Consider the following 15,870-nt stretch of genomic DNA (forward strand, 5'->3'; position numbering starts at 1 on the left):
ATTTCATGCGGCCGGCCTGGCGTAGTCTTAATTAGGTTTTAGTATAGGTTTTTATATGGGGTATTTTAGAGCAGGCCTTTATTTATTTAATTTGATTTTAGAATAGATATTTATTGTGATTTTTATTATCGCCTGTTCACCGCCCTGAGTCCCGTAAGGGAGATAGGGCGGTATACAAATCTAAATAAACATAAACATACAAAAATATAGGAGAATGAACACTGTTCCACTGTTATGTCTTGAGTTCCTGAACAAAGATGGCATATAGATACATTTGCATATTGTGTACCACAGAAGGGGCACATAAGCAATACAAATATCCAGGTCTTTCTTCAGGCATCTTAAAGTTGTTGCTTCTTTAAGAACCACACTGAGTCAATTTCTTGCTGCTGGGTAGGGGAGAGAGCAATGGAATGCAGGATTGGGTGGGAAACTGTCACCAAACATTGAACATGACCACATGATTGCAGCACAGCAGCAGTCAGTAGTACTGTGGTAGCTACAACTTTCCCAGATTTCATTCCCTCATGAGTCATATGATGCACCATTTCACCCAAGTAAATGTCATGAGAGTTTTAGTAGTTTTAAAAGTATGTGGATTCAATTCTGATCACTCTTCAGAAGCCTTAGAGTTTCACCAGCAGAAACAAGAAGAGATATCTTCTTGGCAGCTAATGATTTTTTTTGTTTCTGCTTTCTCTGTATCATATTTTTATTTGCCATTATGTTACAGAATGAACACACTCAGGAAGATTTACACGCCAAAATGTGTATAGACAAGAGTTGCTAGTATTACCTGCAAGCTGCTTTTTTCTATCTTCTGTTGAAGTATCTGAAGGCACTTGGTGAAATCTGTTAAGTCTTGATCTGGTGTCTGTATGAGCTCACATCCCTACAGAAAGGGAAATTTAAAAAAAAGGAAAAATCTATATTACTTTAGAATGAAGCATAGTTGTTTATATTGCTTTACTAAATTCTGTGCCATCTATTGAAACACAGCTGAAACTGGTTCTTAGAACTGCTGATACAGAAAATCCAATATTATCTAGAGCAACCTTTTTTATATGATATCATCCACCTTTGAAGATGATTTAGAAATTACATTTATATCAGACTGTGTACAAGACAGATGGGTCTTATTAAAAGTATAATCTTTAGGATATCCCCCAAAATAGTAGGACTTCCCCAGAAAATGGCACACTGAATGGTGGAGCTTTTTTTCTCCCTGCTGACAAACAACTGATTTTGCTGCCAAAGCCAGCTCTTTGGCAGTGCGCTCCCCAGATTGAAAAGGAGTAATTAGGAATGGCCCACAACAACCCTTGGATGATGATGTAGTTGCCTGGAAAGAGAAATCTATGATCATTGCAACTCTCAGTAATAGTATCTGGAGAATTGGGTCTCTATCTTTTCCAGAAGCTGTTTGTATTTTTAGATGTGCCTGTTTTTAATATCACTTTTTGAAGCTTATAATCTACGGGTGTTGGGCTTTATGCATAGTAAGGCACTTCCAGGTCCTCACATCATCCGCTTTTATATCTTCCTTGGGCCAGCTCACTATACATCCAGGTATCAGGTGATTGGCAGAGAATACATATTGATGTTATGGATCTTGTTTTTCCTATTGAGCTAGCTCTTTATGACCTGTCTTATTTTTTACTGGTACTTGGATGTTGTCTTCCTTGCCTCCATATTGTGGTTCTTATGTGATTCTGGCATACCAAAGTATTTGTACCTGGTCTGTATATCTGCTATGTGACTCGCGAGCAGTTACACAGCCATCAGTCTTAACCACTTCCCCTCTCTTTACTATTATCCAGCCACATGTCTCTAGTTCAAATAACTAGAATAACAGAATAATCAGAGAAGCCATCGAGATAGAAAAACGCCCACACAGCATGAATAAACGAGATGATACCTCCCGCCTACCAGCCATTTGGAAACCTGCCCTTATTGGCAAACGAGTCCCTAACACAAAGAACGACACCAGACCCACACTCACGAAAACCACACAGGAGGTCACCACCAGACATCCACGCAAAAAGCAAACCTAAACCCACACAGATGATGAGGCACGACCACAAGCTAGAAGCCAGTCCACAGCTGCATCATTAGCCACTTTAAACCCCTTCAATCCATACATGAAGCAAACTGACACCCACCATAAAGATGTGGCACGACCACGAACACGAAGCCAAACAACAGCAATGAAGCTCACCATCTCAAATCCCCCTGCAACTCAGACTAACCTGAGCACAATAAAGCCCCCACCCAAACAGAACACTCCCCCATCCAATCAGAGCACAGCCAACCCCCCATCCAATCAGAGCACAGCCAAGCTCCTTAACCAATCAGAACACACCTCCACCCAATCAGAACACAGCCAAGCTCCCACCCAATCAGCTCAAACCCCACTGGCAGTTAAAAGGAAGAAACAGCTGCGATCGCACACTACTCCCAGAAGCACAAAGCTGAAGACACCAGCCTGAAGATGACGAATGTGACTTCGTCGAAACATCGCCAAGACACTTCCAATTTTACGCGGGAGAAAACCCGAATATCCAAAGACCTACATATATATATATATATACGCACACACATACATACATCTTTTATAAACATTATTTAATGTATTTGAGAGTATTTGTGTTAAAAGAAAGTTAAAGAAAATGATGTACTAGTTTAAAAAAAACTTTGTGTTCTAAAAAGGATGTTTATAAAAGGAAAAAAAACGATTATTCTACAGTAGTGAGTGGCCAAAATTGTGGAAACCTTTTGGGAAAAGTGTATTTTTGAGGTTTGATGGCTAATAACACTACTTTTTTGGGAATAGTACCATAAATTTATATATCAGTGGAAAGATAATTTAATCAAGAATGTAATGCAACATAGTTTGTTCAATTATCTGTACTGTATTCTATGAAAAGCTATAGCCAAGTAACCAGAAAAAGGAAGCACAACTTGCTTAGGTTGATATCAGGTAGCTTTCCTTCATCTGATTGTAGCCAATGAACATGAGAGTTTAGAGAGTCAATCAGATGTCATCTTGTTTTGGCAATGAGCCAATCAGATCACAGTAGGATTCAGTTATTGATTCATGTATTAAAACTGAGAGGAAGACATTTGTCAATGTGTTATGTGATCGCTATCAACATAGTGAGCTTGTAAAATGTAATAAAATTAAAGTAATGGTGCAAAGAATTGACTGGTTGCCCAGAAAGTGATGTAAAATAGTATTATTAAGTGGCTACAGTTATAAAGAAATTAGAAGAAAAATAGGTGGAAACTTAACCAAAGGTGGCATTTCTACTATACACTTTTCCCAAAAGGTTTCCACAATTTTGGCCACTACTGTACAAGGATAGTTTGAAAGATGGGAACTAAATTCAATACTGAAGTTCAAAGCCTGTATGTTAAGAAGTTAAAGAAAAAGATGTATCAGAAAGTTTAGATTCTAGAAAAGTATTTAAAGAAAGTTTAGCTATTTTAAAAAAAGGTGGAAAAGAAAAAAAGAATATTTATCCCAGTAAGGTCGAAGAATTTGAAAGTATATAGTTAACTTTGTTAATAAAAATGGTGACAATTTACAAAGATAAATAGATAAATAAACAAACAGTTTGCAAATAGAAATATATACTACTTCCACAGCAAGGAAGATAAAACAGGAATGGTTAAATTGATCATCCTATTCAAAGAGGAGAATATATTTGAGTATGTTTTTCATTTGGATATTACTTCTGGATTTTGTGCTTGTGATGAAAAAAAATGAAACTTTGACTTTGATTTTTTCGATTAGATAGATTTGTTATTATAGAAATGGGTAGTTATATATCAATGTGTAAAAACAAAAAGAGTGCTAAAAAGAGTCAGAAGTCAGCGCCTTTTTTTCCTTTTTCCCTTGTACTTCACACCTTCTTTTTCCCTCTCCTTTTCCTTCCCTTAATTTTCTATTTCTATTTTTCTTTGTATTTTATAGATAAATAATATTAAAACATTGAAATTGGATACCAGTGATATTATATCCCATAATTCAACATTTCCTAATCTTGTTCTTCTAAAAATAAAAATTGAATTGTAAAAGTAAATAGGATTTGACAATCATTTCAAAGTGATGATTAGCTTACAAAATTGCTATCCAAATGCAAAATAATGTATATTTTAATGTCCTACCTGAAGAGACATAATTATTGTAATAATAAGAATCCTCAGCCACCAGACCTTTCTAAATGATTTAATAAGCTTGTGAAAAAAATATATTCAATATAAAATTAAATAGTCTGAAAACCCCTTCATATGAGGGTAAAATGAAAAGAACGCCTCCATTATTCTAAGTCACCATCATACGATAATTCTGATGTTTTAGGAACTCAGCTGTATTCTTTAGGATTGATTGATTGATTAAATTTCTATGCTGCCCATTTCCCCTACAAGGTAATTATTGTTGGTAAAATTGAAATTTTAAGAGGGTATTAATTAAGCCATGCACTATGACCAAATTTTAGACTACTGAAAGAGTCCCTCTAATGGAAATTCACTGCCAAATGTAGGTTGATTATGATGATGACTGTTAATGTGAGTACTGTGCATCATTGAGCCAAAAAATATAAAGATGATGAACTGGGAAGAGATGATTTGTGTAACTAAGAGTAAAGTGCATGATCTGTAATAGGAACTAAGAAGTTTTATGTGTGAGAAAAATTGAAAAGATTACAGAGAATGAATGGATCACTCAAAATTGCCATCAAGCTTGATATTTCATAGGTTTGTGTCAGTCATACTACTAATGTTTTTCAAAACTGGAAAGTTTGTGCAAGACAGAATCCTGACATAGAGTCCAGACTTGCTTTATACATTTGTTTGAATAAAGTCAACAGGCTGAAAGGGCTGTCTCAAGTTAGTTGAAGTAAAAGTGTGAGGTTTTTTTACAACTTTGAAATATCAAATATTCAAATATATGAATGTAATAAAAGAACAATTGACCTAAAAAAAGGTATATGATTTATGGGCCCCATTGGACAGATTTTCCCATTGCTCTGTATTAAAGTAAGGATAGCAATTTGGAAGTCTGAAAGCCATTAATTATCAGATCTGTATGTTTTTAATAAATGTATCTCCTTTCTAACAAGGTCACGCTGGATAAAGTAGTAGAGCAATAAAGTATTATGTTTGCTGCAAAATATCCTATTTGTGGAAAATCAGCATTGCAAATATTAAATTACGCTAAAAAATGCTCCTACTTTTCTAGTAATTTTTTTAAAGTAGGAAAACAATAAGAATGGTATCCTCTACCTGAAGTGTGGAATGGTACAGTATGTTCTATCATTTTAAAATTCTGCTACATTACTTTTTCTTAAAAAAATACTAATAAGAAATTATTAGAATTATTATTAATGTGGCTGTTAAAACAGTATTTTTTCAAGCTCTCAAATTAGCCTAAATATATTTGGATTATTTTAATATATATCAGAAAAGTGCTTAACCTGAGTGAGGTCCAACTAGCTTCACTTGTTCGGAAAGTTTGAAGCACAAATAACCATGATTAAAAATACTATGTGATTCATCAATTTAAAAAAAAGGGAAAAAACTCTTAAAAAATAAAGTACATATTAACATAAGCTCAGTATTGAACTTTGTTTAGTTCAAACAAAATAGTATGCTTGTCTTACATCATTTTAATATTCTACAAATTCTTATGAAGACTGTTGGAATGATACTAATTTTATCTAACTATCTGATATAAATTTGATATAGTCCTTGAGTTTAACAATTGGTTTATTGTAATTGTTTGTTTCAGTACTTTAGTTCAATCTATTATTAATAGTTTTTTCTAATTAAAAGAAAAATATATAATATTTTTGAGGTTATTTTTCTTATTTTTTCCCATTGTTCAAACAATATTCAAAACTTTGCTAATACTCATGCAGTTTAAAAGCAAATATGATTTAAAACATCATCTGACTATCCATTCTTTCTCATAGATTTGAGTAGGTTGAACAGGACTCTTCTAAAAGGAGCAAGTTGATTATGCACAGAAAGAAATACAACCCATAATGCAAGAATTAGTGAGATGCCATAAATAACATCTGTGCACTTACTGTAGATCATCTTGCTGACAGAAGGTATTGCTATGCAGACTGCTCAGCTATCACCAATGAAGCAAAACCAATTATTCTGTTAGGTTCATATGATAAATTGCTGTTATTAGTCAACATCAAACTGTTTCATGAAGTTCTGCAGGGCAGAAATTAACCTGAAATGGCACTTTATTTTATATGCTAAAACATAGCCATACAAATTAAAGGTAGGACTTCACAGATATTTATTTACTTTCAATTACAGCATATCCAATTTATTCAATTTTTGTCATGTTTTGCTTCTTAACCACAAGCCTTCATTCAACAAGCCGACAGTTAGACTGTGTTGTTTTTTCCATCTCTGGAAATCAACAAATCTCAGGGATATTGAAAACGTACCCCTGAAAACTTACCAAATTATATCTTTCCTCATGTTCACTGTCATATAATAAAATGTTTTTGAGATGTTCCAAATAAAGTATAATTATGAAATTTGATATCCAGTTATAAAAGTAAATGTCCAGATTAATACAAATTGCAGAAAGTGTTGAACAGTTTTGATTGTGGTCTAGATGAAATGCTATTCCTTATCTAAGAAATCCAGCAAAATAGGAAGAGATCACTGTAGAGTCATTCAGGTCAGTACAGGAATTAATAGACGTCAACCTGGATTTGTCAAGAACACATCATTCTATGAAAATTTCATATTTGTACAGATAACTTTCTAGAGGAGTTTGGCAAACACATTCAGAGAGTTCTTCATCAAACTGCAATGATATATCAAATGAAATACCACAATTTCAATGCTGATTCCGGTATTCTTCCACACTAATCATTTATGACTTGGATTAAGAGGTAGAGAAATATTTATCAAGTTTCAAAATGAGGGGATAGGAAAAGAAACTAATTTCAAAATTATAGAGATGTTGGCTAAAAATAATGGAATAAAATTGAATAAGTGATAATGCAACATTCTTCACTCAAGAATATGTTCATGTTTTGTAAGGCACTAGGTAGCAGAAGATGTGGAAAGGATCAGAATTATAGCCAAATTTGACTAATATCTGTGATGTATTTTGTAAAAATGCAAACGCAATTTTAGCTGCATTAACAGATGAGTAATTATTAATTAATGGGAAGGAATTCCACTATATTCTGCAGAGGTCGGACTCCTTTAACACTATGTCTAGTACTAGTGATCACAACAATTCATAAAAAAACAACAAATGCAGAGAAATATGGAAACTATATTAGCAACTGGGACTAATGGGTATATTTAACTTTGGGAAAAGATCAATCAACATAGCAATTTTTAAGAACTTGAAGGATTATCACACAGAAGATGGTCAAAAACTGAGCGAGGACACATAATGATGATTATATGTTGCAATTAGGCAGATTCCAACTAAACGTTAGGAAAAATATCCTAAAAAGCTTCATAGGATGTATTCAATAAAAGCTAGAGTATAAATATTATGTTGGAATATTTATATCTGAATTCCTATTCTAAGCTATTTTGAATGGCTTTTTCTAACTTCATAAATCCATATATTTTTAATATATGTACATATGCAATTTTTTTAATACATACAATTCTGGACGGGTATTCCTCAGTTTATGACATTTTGTTTAACAGCGGTTCAAAATCAATGATGAAAACTGGATTTGCTTAACAACTATATGATTCATTTAACCACCATGGTTAAAGCTCATAAAAATGGGTGTGTTTCATTTAACGACATCAGTGCTTAGCGACAAAAGTTCTAGTCCTAATTGATGTCATAAGTGAAGAACTACATGTATGCAATTTCCATATTAAGTAGCTTCCTCTGAATATTTGAATCATATCAGCTATTCTAAAGCAACCACAGAATTATAATTAAGGGACCTGTCAACTCTACAACAAAATTAGCTAAAGCCAATTTCCCTTTGTTTTCGGTTGCCACAGACTTGGGAGGAGGGAGATGAAAGTTTTATCTTAGCCATAACAATACATTGTTCTGTGGGAACCAACGTCATTGCTAGCTGCATTTTGGCAGGTTGTATCTTTCATTAGAAAGCACATGCAAGTAGTTAATTGGGGAATGTGATTTATGACATGTTACAGGGGTGGGAAGTTTCACTTGTAACTTTGTAACCTGGGGGGGTGCTTCAGTTTTGGGTTCACTTTTGACCGTGCCGATGTTATGTAGCCAAATAAATATATTCTTTAAAGGAAGCTTTTAAGCCTTGGAGTTCTTTTTACTGGTCTCATCTATCAGAACCATGACATTAACTCAAAACTCATTTTTACTTCAATAATGCAGGGCCCCGAACCCCAGTTGCCTGCCCAAAGTTTTGGGAGGATGACAAAGACTCAGGGAAGACAATAAGATGGAGAAAAAAGGAGAACCGGCTGTGAGCCTCGGTGTGATGGCAGCAGATGGAGCATTCTATTGGAGAATGTGGCACCAGCGGCTGGAGCAATTCCCAAAGCTCGGGAGGGCCAACCAGAACCGCTCCCACAGCAAGTGGAAACCCTGCCTGTTGGAGAAACTTGGTGTTCGGAAGTGGCTCAGTCACGAAAGAGCACTGTGAAAACCATGGAAGCTGAGTTCCCATTGCTTTCATCCCACGGATCCCACTTGCTGGAATGGAGAAAGGCAAAATGTTTGGCCGCTTGGGATGAATCAGGGGAATGGAAGTACCTGATTGCCATCCACAGCCACTCCATTGTACATTTAAGGGAGAAGTTCGAGGGCTTAGAGATGGGAGGAGAGCCGATCAGCCGCCAGATGCTTTCCAGCGAGAGGGAAGACAAATGTTCCCAAGAATGGCAACCTGCAAGGCGAAGCCCCAGTCCCATAGCGGGGCCTGGGCTGCCTCCCCGCTGCCTCAGCCAGTCTTAACTTCGAGTTCAGTACGCTGACAAAGTCCAAACCGTCATTGGACTTGCACCAATCCCGACCGTCGGCAGCGTCATGCCAACCCTGAACGCCACCAGCGCCATGCCAATCCCGATCATTGACGCCACTACAATAGCCCTGACTGCCACCTGCGACGGGTCAGCCCAGATTGTTACCGGTACCAAGATAGTCTGCACTGTCGACGATGCTGTACCTGCCCCGACTGTTACCAGCGCCAGGTTAGTCCTGATCATTATCCACATCAACATAGCCCTGAACATTACCAATGCTGACCCAGCCCTGACCATTACCGATGTCAGGTGAGTCCAGGTTCTCTGCCATAGGGTCACTGAGCAGGGGGCTTACAACGAGATCAACTCCAGCTGCCCAGTCTATTACAGGTTCTCCTGGACCGGCAGTCCCCAGTAGACCTCCCTCCTATAAGCCCATCTTTGACGGGAACCCTGAAAAGTTGCTCTTTTTTCTGAACCATGTGTACACCCACATGAATCGCAATGCTCGTGCATACCAAGATCCCGCCAGTATATTTGATGCAGTGGCAGTGAACCTAGAAGGAGAGGCGGCAAAGTGGATGAATTGCCTGCACAATGAGCAAGCACCAGAACTATGCGATTTCAATCTGTTTATGTGCGGACTGAGATCCAGATTTGAGGATGAGTCCCTAGCTTTGAAGGCAGAAAAAGACATCATTGAAATAAAACAGAGAGGCTGGCCAGCAAAAGACATGAGGGAATTCAGGAGGGTGGCCAGCTAAATCAGCAGTGGCCAGTATGGTCCCTGGTTCCCCATTTTAAGGCAGGATTGGATCATAATTTATACCAAGCATGTACTTACAGGAGAGTCTCTAATCAACTACACGAATGGTACCATCTGGCTATAAACCTAGACCACTGGTCAGCAACCCACGGCTCTGGAGCCGCATGCAGCTCTTTCAGCCTTCTACGGTAACTCCAGTCTTCCTCTGCCATTTGCAGAGACAGAGACAGAGAGAGGCACTTGTACTTCGTTTTCCTTCCTTCTCTCTCTCTCTCTCTCTCTCTCTTTCTCTCTGGGCTCCTGATTGACCCTGCACCCAGGCGCCCCATCCCCTGGGAGAAGCATGGCCAGAAAGTCCCTTTTCCGGACTGGCCCCATCTAAGGTGCACGTGGCCGGGGAGCCGCATGGGGCAGCCACGGGATCACCCGTGGGAGCCTCCTGCTGGAGCCTCCACTGAGAGGGCCAGCCCTCTCACAAGCTGCGGCCCTGAGAGAACGCAGCCCCCGAGATGCCCAACCGGCGCTACTGTTGGCCCCGCTGGCCGGGAAGGCGCACTGGACTCCTGGCTGCCGGGAAGGCGATCGGCCCGCTCCTCTCCCATTGCCTGGAAGAGGTAAACAATTAGTCCCCAGTACTGGGTTTTCTCCGCATGCAGGGCTTACATTGGTGGTGAAGCACAGCAAGGGAGGGAGGGAGGGAGAGAGAGAGGGAGGGAGGGAAAGAGAGAGAGGAGGGAGAGGAAAGAGAGAGAGGGAGGGAGAGAGAAAGAGAGGGAGAGGAAAGAGAGAGAGGAAAGAGAGAGAGGGAGGGAGGAAAGAGAGAGGGGGGAGAGGAAAGAGACAGAGAAGGAGAGAGAGAGAGGGAGAGGAAGGAGAGAGAGAGAGAAAGAGAGAGAGAGGGAGGGAGGGGAAAGAGAGAAAGAATATATATATATGAATATATGTTTCCTTACTGGGCTTTTAGTAAAGAACGTTTAATGAAATATTTTGATTTTTTTAAAATTAAGAGATGAGGTATGGGGATAATTATGCTGTATTTAAAGATGGTAGATAAGCTACTAAAATTGTTTTCACCTGTTGGGATGAAGGAGAAAGGGTTTTTTCCCCTCTTTCTCCTGCATAAAAATTTGTTTTCTTTGTAGCAGTTCATTGATTTCATAAATACAACACACTATATTTTTTTTATACATAGCAAAAAGGTAAAAAAAGGATATATGCAGTGTTATCTTCATTTTAGATGTCCAAAGGGTTTTGTGGCTCCCAGTGTTTTCTTTTCTGTGAGCAACGGGTCCAAGTGGTTCTTTGAGGGTTTAAGGTTGCCACCCCCTGACCTAGACCTTGAGCTGAATTATTACAAAAAACCTGTGCCAGGAGCCAGACCAAAATCGGATCGGGGAGGCGTTAGATTCAGCAATTGACCCCACCTGTGGTAACCACTGGAGTCCCTAGAACACCTGCACGACCTCCGATCAAGTGCTTCAGATGTGGTCAACCAGGACACCCAGCAGCAGACTGTCCAGTCCCTTTCCGTCCATCAAAGAGTGTGCCGGTTGCTTCTACTAAACCTAAGAAGGGATCCCGACCAACGTGTAAAAAATCAAATTGGATCGGCCAAGAGAAAGCTGTGCAGATCACCTCCCCTTCCCAAGAGAAAACTGAGGTCCCAACTGAGAGCTTGCCTTCGCCTGCTCCTTATGACACTAACAACAAAGGAGGCGATGACCCGATGGTGAGTCAGCCAGTCCCACCTTTTGCGTTTTCTGCGAAGCTCCTAGTCCCAAAGACAGGAGCGCGAATGGATTTACATTTTTAATTGACTGGTTGCATCCGATGCTTAATCAACCTCCCCAAAGTACTTAAGTTGGGAATCCGGGCCAAATTATTGCCCACCCCCATGAGGTTCGAACAGGTGGATGGATCACTAAGGGGCTCCAGCAACTCATTTAACCGAACCAGTATGCCTAGAACTAGGGGAGCATTGGGAGTTTATCTATTTTATAGTGGTCCCAAAGATGACTGAGGTTGTAATTTTGGAGCTAGCCTGGCTGGATAAATGGCAACCTATGGTATGGTGGGAAAATGAACCTATGGCAACCTATGGTACAGTGGTTAGCAATGAAACCTTTATCTCCTGATTCCATCAACAACACAAATGAAGCCCACAAGCAGTCTCTAGAGACCCTGAAAACTGCTACAAACTCCCCACCTGGGATACCACTTGTCCCAAGTGAGTACTGAGACCTCAAAGAGGTATTCAGCGAAACGGAGTGTGACGTTCTGCCTTCCTACAGAACAACTGATTGTGCTATTAAGATTTTACATGGTGCTAAATTGCCCAAACCGAAAATGTACACTATGACCCCCTCGAGTTGCAGGAACTGAGGGAATACATTGATAAGAATCTAGCTAGAGGATTCATTCAGCCAGCAAAATCCCAAGTAACTGCCCCTGTGCTTTTTAAAGAAAATAAAGATGATCGCTGAGATTGTGCATTATTTTAAAGAATTAAACACGGTTAGTGTGGAGAATATGTACCCCCTTCCCTTAATGAAGGACATGTTAGCCCATTTGGGAAAAGGAAAGATTTTTACCAAACTGGATCGAAGAGGGGTGTATTACCGAGTAAGAATAAAAAAAGAGATGAATGGAAAATGGCGTTTAACAGCCCCCTGGGGAGCTTTCATTTCAATGTTATGCCATTTGGTTTGCAGGGAGCCCCTTCAATATCCATGCAATTGATCAATCTAGTGCTACATGATCACCTGTACAAGGGGGTCTTAGTCTATCTTGATAACATCCTCATCTATACAGAAACCATGGCAGAACACGTGAAATTAGTGTGAGACGTGAACACTAAGCTCTATGCCAAACTCTCTAAATGTGAATTCCACCAAATATGCCTGGATTACATAGGATATAGGGTTTCCAGTGAAGGCATAGAAATGGATCCAGCCAGTGAAAGCGATAATTGAATGGCAACCTCCCACAAACCCGTAAACAACCCCAAGGTTTTTTTAGGATTCGCTAACTTCTACAGGCAGTTTATCCCCTACTTTGCTGAGATTGCTTTACCCATTACCGAACTATTAAAAACGGGGGAAATGGGAATAAACCACAACCTTGCCAACCTCTGCCATGGTCTATGGAAAGTCAACGGCGTTTGAGAACTTAAAGAGGCTGTTTGCCTGACCCTGAAGAACAGTTTATTATCCAAGCTGACATAAGTGATGTAGCTGTGGGTGCAGTTCTCCTGCAAAGAAACCAAAAGGGAGACTTGCAGCCCTGCACTTACACATCCAAGAAATTAACCAACAACGAGTGAAGGTGGGCTGTTTGGGAAAAGGGGGCTTTTGTGGTGAGGTGGGCCCTGCTCACTTCATGTCATTTCCTCAAGGGGAATAAGATGCCTTTTGAAGTATGGACTGATCACAAAAAAATGGAGGCACTGAAAAACCCCTGCAAACTGTCTCTTAAACAAGTTTGATGGGCTCAATATTTTAATTGTTTCAACTTTACTCTTAAGTACATTCCGGGAGGAAAAAACGTCTTGGCAGATGCCCTCTCCAGGTTACCCCAATACAAGAGCCATTGTGAGGAGACCATAAATTTCATCATTCCACTACCACAAACAATCTCTCAAATAACCCCAACCGGGCAGCAACAAACAAAGCCATCTGAGCCAGACAGCTCTCTGACAAAAGGGTTAAAGAGAGAATTGAAAACTGATTCCTGGTTTAAAGAAAATCAGACCATATTCACCTATCAGGATGGATTAGCTTGGAAGGGGTCAAAACTGTATTTGCTCGAATCACTTAGAGTCCAAGCACTCCAGCATAGTCAGGATACCAAGCAAGCTGGTCACTTTGGATATTTAAAAACTTTACATTTAGTCTGGAGGCATTTTTGGTGGCTGGGTTTTAAAAAAAAATGTTGAAAATTATGTAAAAAGCTGTGCAAAATATACAACGATGAAGAAACAGCCTGGGAGACCCCCTGGGCTTTTACAGCAAGTAGCAGATCCTTCCCAACCATGGGAGGAGATTGCCATGTATTTTATAATAGAGTTACCAGAAAGTAAAGGAAATACAGTAATCTGGACTGTGATTGATCTTTTCTTGAAGCAAGCCCATTTCATAGCCTGCTCTGGTCTCCCTTCTGCCCAAAAATTAGCCAAGATGTTCCCTAAGCATATCTACCGACTCCATGGAACCCCAAAGCGGATTATTTCAGACAGGGGGGGGTTCAGTTTACTGCTAGATTCTGGAGGGACTTCCTTAAGTTCATTGGATCTACACAAGGATTGTTGTCAGCTTTTCATCCGTCTATGAATGGAGCCGCTGAAAAAGCGAATGCAATGGTGGAACAATACATCAGATGCTATGTGGATTACCAGCAGACGCGCTGGGCTGACCTCCTACTTTTTGCCGAAGTGGCTTACAACAACACCATGCATAGCAGCACTGGACTCATTCCTTTTAAAATAGCCACTGGTAGAGAGTTTATTCCTATGCCTGAATAGCCACAGGACCCTCCTGCTTCCCAAATTTTAGATCAATGGGTGCCATCCTGGAAGGCTGTTTGGGACAGTACTAAAAAAGCTTTAGAAAAACTTCAAAAATCTACAAACAACAAGCTGACAAAAAAGGGGTCTTCAGAAACCATTCCATGTGGGGGGAAAGATTTATCTTTCTACAAAATATTTAAGACTCAAGTTACCTAGTAAAAAGTTAGGGCCGAAATATCTTGGATCTTTCCCTATAATTCAGATAATAAATCCAGTCACAGTAGAACTAAAACTCCCTCGCCTTTTGGGAAGAATCCATCCAGTTTTCCATTGCAGCCTGTTAAAGCCTTTCAGGGAGTCGTCTTTAAGACCTCCTCTTAAACAAGCACCTGGTCCTCTTGTTGTAGAAGGAGAGACACATTATGAAATAAAACATATTCTCGATTCTAGGTTACACAAAGGGAAATTACAGTATTTAGTGCAATGGAAGGGATACTCCTTATCAGAGGCCACATGGGTGAAAAATACTGATATAAAAGCTGAAAGATTAATACACAGATTTTTTGACAAACATCCAAATAAGCCTTGAGGTGATTCCTAATTTTAATTTTTTCTTAAATTGCAGGATTTGTCTTTCTTCTAGAGCAGTGGTGGCGAACCTATGACACGGGTGCCAGAGGTGGCACTCGGAGCCCTCTCTGTGGGCACACACACCATCTCCCCATCCCTGCCTCCTCCCACAGCCCCCTCCTCACCAGCAGCCCCCGGGAGGAGGAGTCACCCCTGGGCGCGGCCCATGCAAAGCAGTGCAGCCAAGGACATGGTAGCCGGGCAGCGGGGACAAGACTCTGCCCTTGCGCCCTGTCACGCGCAGATGATGCTGCAGGGCATGGGCGGAGGGCATGGCCATCATAGTGCTGCTGGGCTGCCTGGGTGATCTGTGGTGGGCCGTGGAGGTGGTGGGTGGCCCAGTGGGCAGGGCGGAGCAGGGATGAGGGTGGGAGGGGAGGTTTTTGGGCACTTGGTCTCTAAAAGGTTCGCCATCACTGTTCCAGAGGACCCAAATGTCAACTCTAAAACGAAATTAGCTGAAGCCATTTTCCCTTTGTTTTTGGTTGCCACAGACTTGGGAGGAGAGAGATGAGAGTTTTATCTTAGCCATAACAATACATTGTTCTGTGGGAACCAAGGTCATTGCTAGCTGCATTTTGGCAGGTTGTATCTTTTGTTAGAAAGCTCATGCAAGTAGTTAATTGGGGAATGTGATTTGTGACATGCTACAGGGGTGGGTTGTTTCACTTGTAACTTTGTAACCTAGGGGTATATTAGTTTTGGGTTCACTTTTGACTGTGCCGATGTTATGTAGTCAAATAAATATGTTCTTTAAGGAAGCTTTAGCCTTGGAGTTCTTTTTACTGGTCTCATCTATTGCAACCCTGACAGGATCATTGTTAGAAGAAATATCATATTTTACTGGAAATGCCTTATGGGATCAGCAACATGAAAAGATCATTTACTGATAATTAGGATTAACAAGGTAAACTATTGTATAACTCTTCCATATACTACATTCAATTCAAGTTAAAGGAAAGGAAATGCAAAAAAGATTATAGTAATATATAATGATGAT

The 15,870-nt window shown here is 39.8% G+C and overlaps 1 protein-coding gene across 1 annotated transcript in view; it reads right to left on the reverse strand.

The window, feature by feature from the left end:
- TPK1 (thiamin pyrophosphokinase 1) overlaps nucleotides 1–15,870 on the reverse strand; it is a gene marked incomplete at its 5' end in the record, with an annotated part of 353,835 nt that overhangs the window by 150,384 nt on the left and 187,581 nt on the right. The window contains 1 exon segment of the mRNA XM_015812800.1: nucleotides 797–892. Within this exon segment, the coding sequence (XP_015668286.1) occupies nucleotides 797–892 (96 nt within the window).

Source organism: Protobothrops mucrosquamatus, unplaced genomic scaffold, assembly GCF_001527695.2.
Source record: "Protobothrops mucrosquamatus isolate PMUCROS unplaced genomic scaffold, P.Mucros_1.0 scaffold111, whole genome shotgun sequence".
Classification (NCBI taxonomy): Eukaryota; Metazoa; Chordata; class Lepidosauria; order Squamata; family Viperidae; genus Protobothrops; species Protobothrops mucrosquamatus.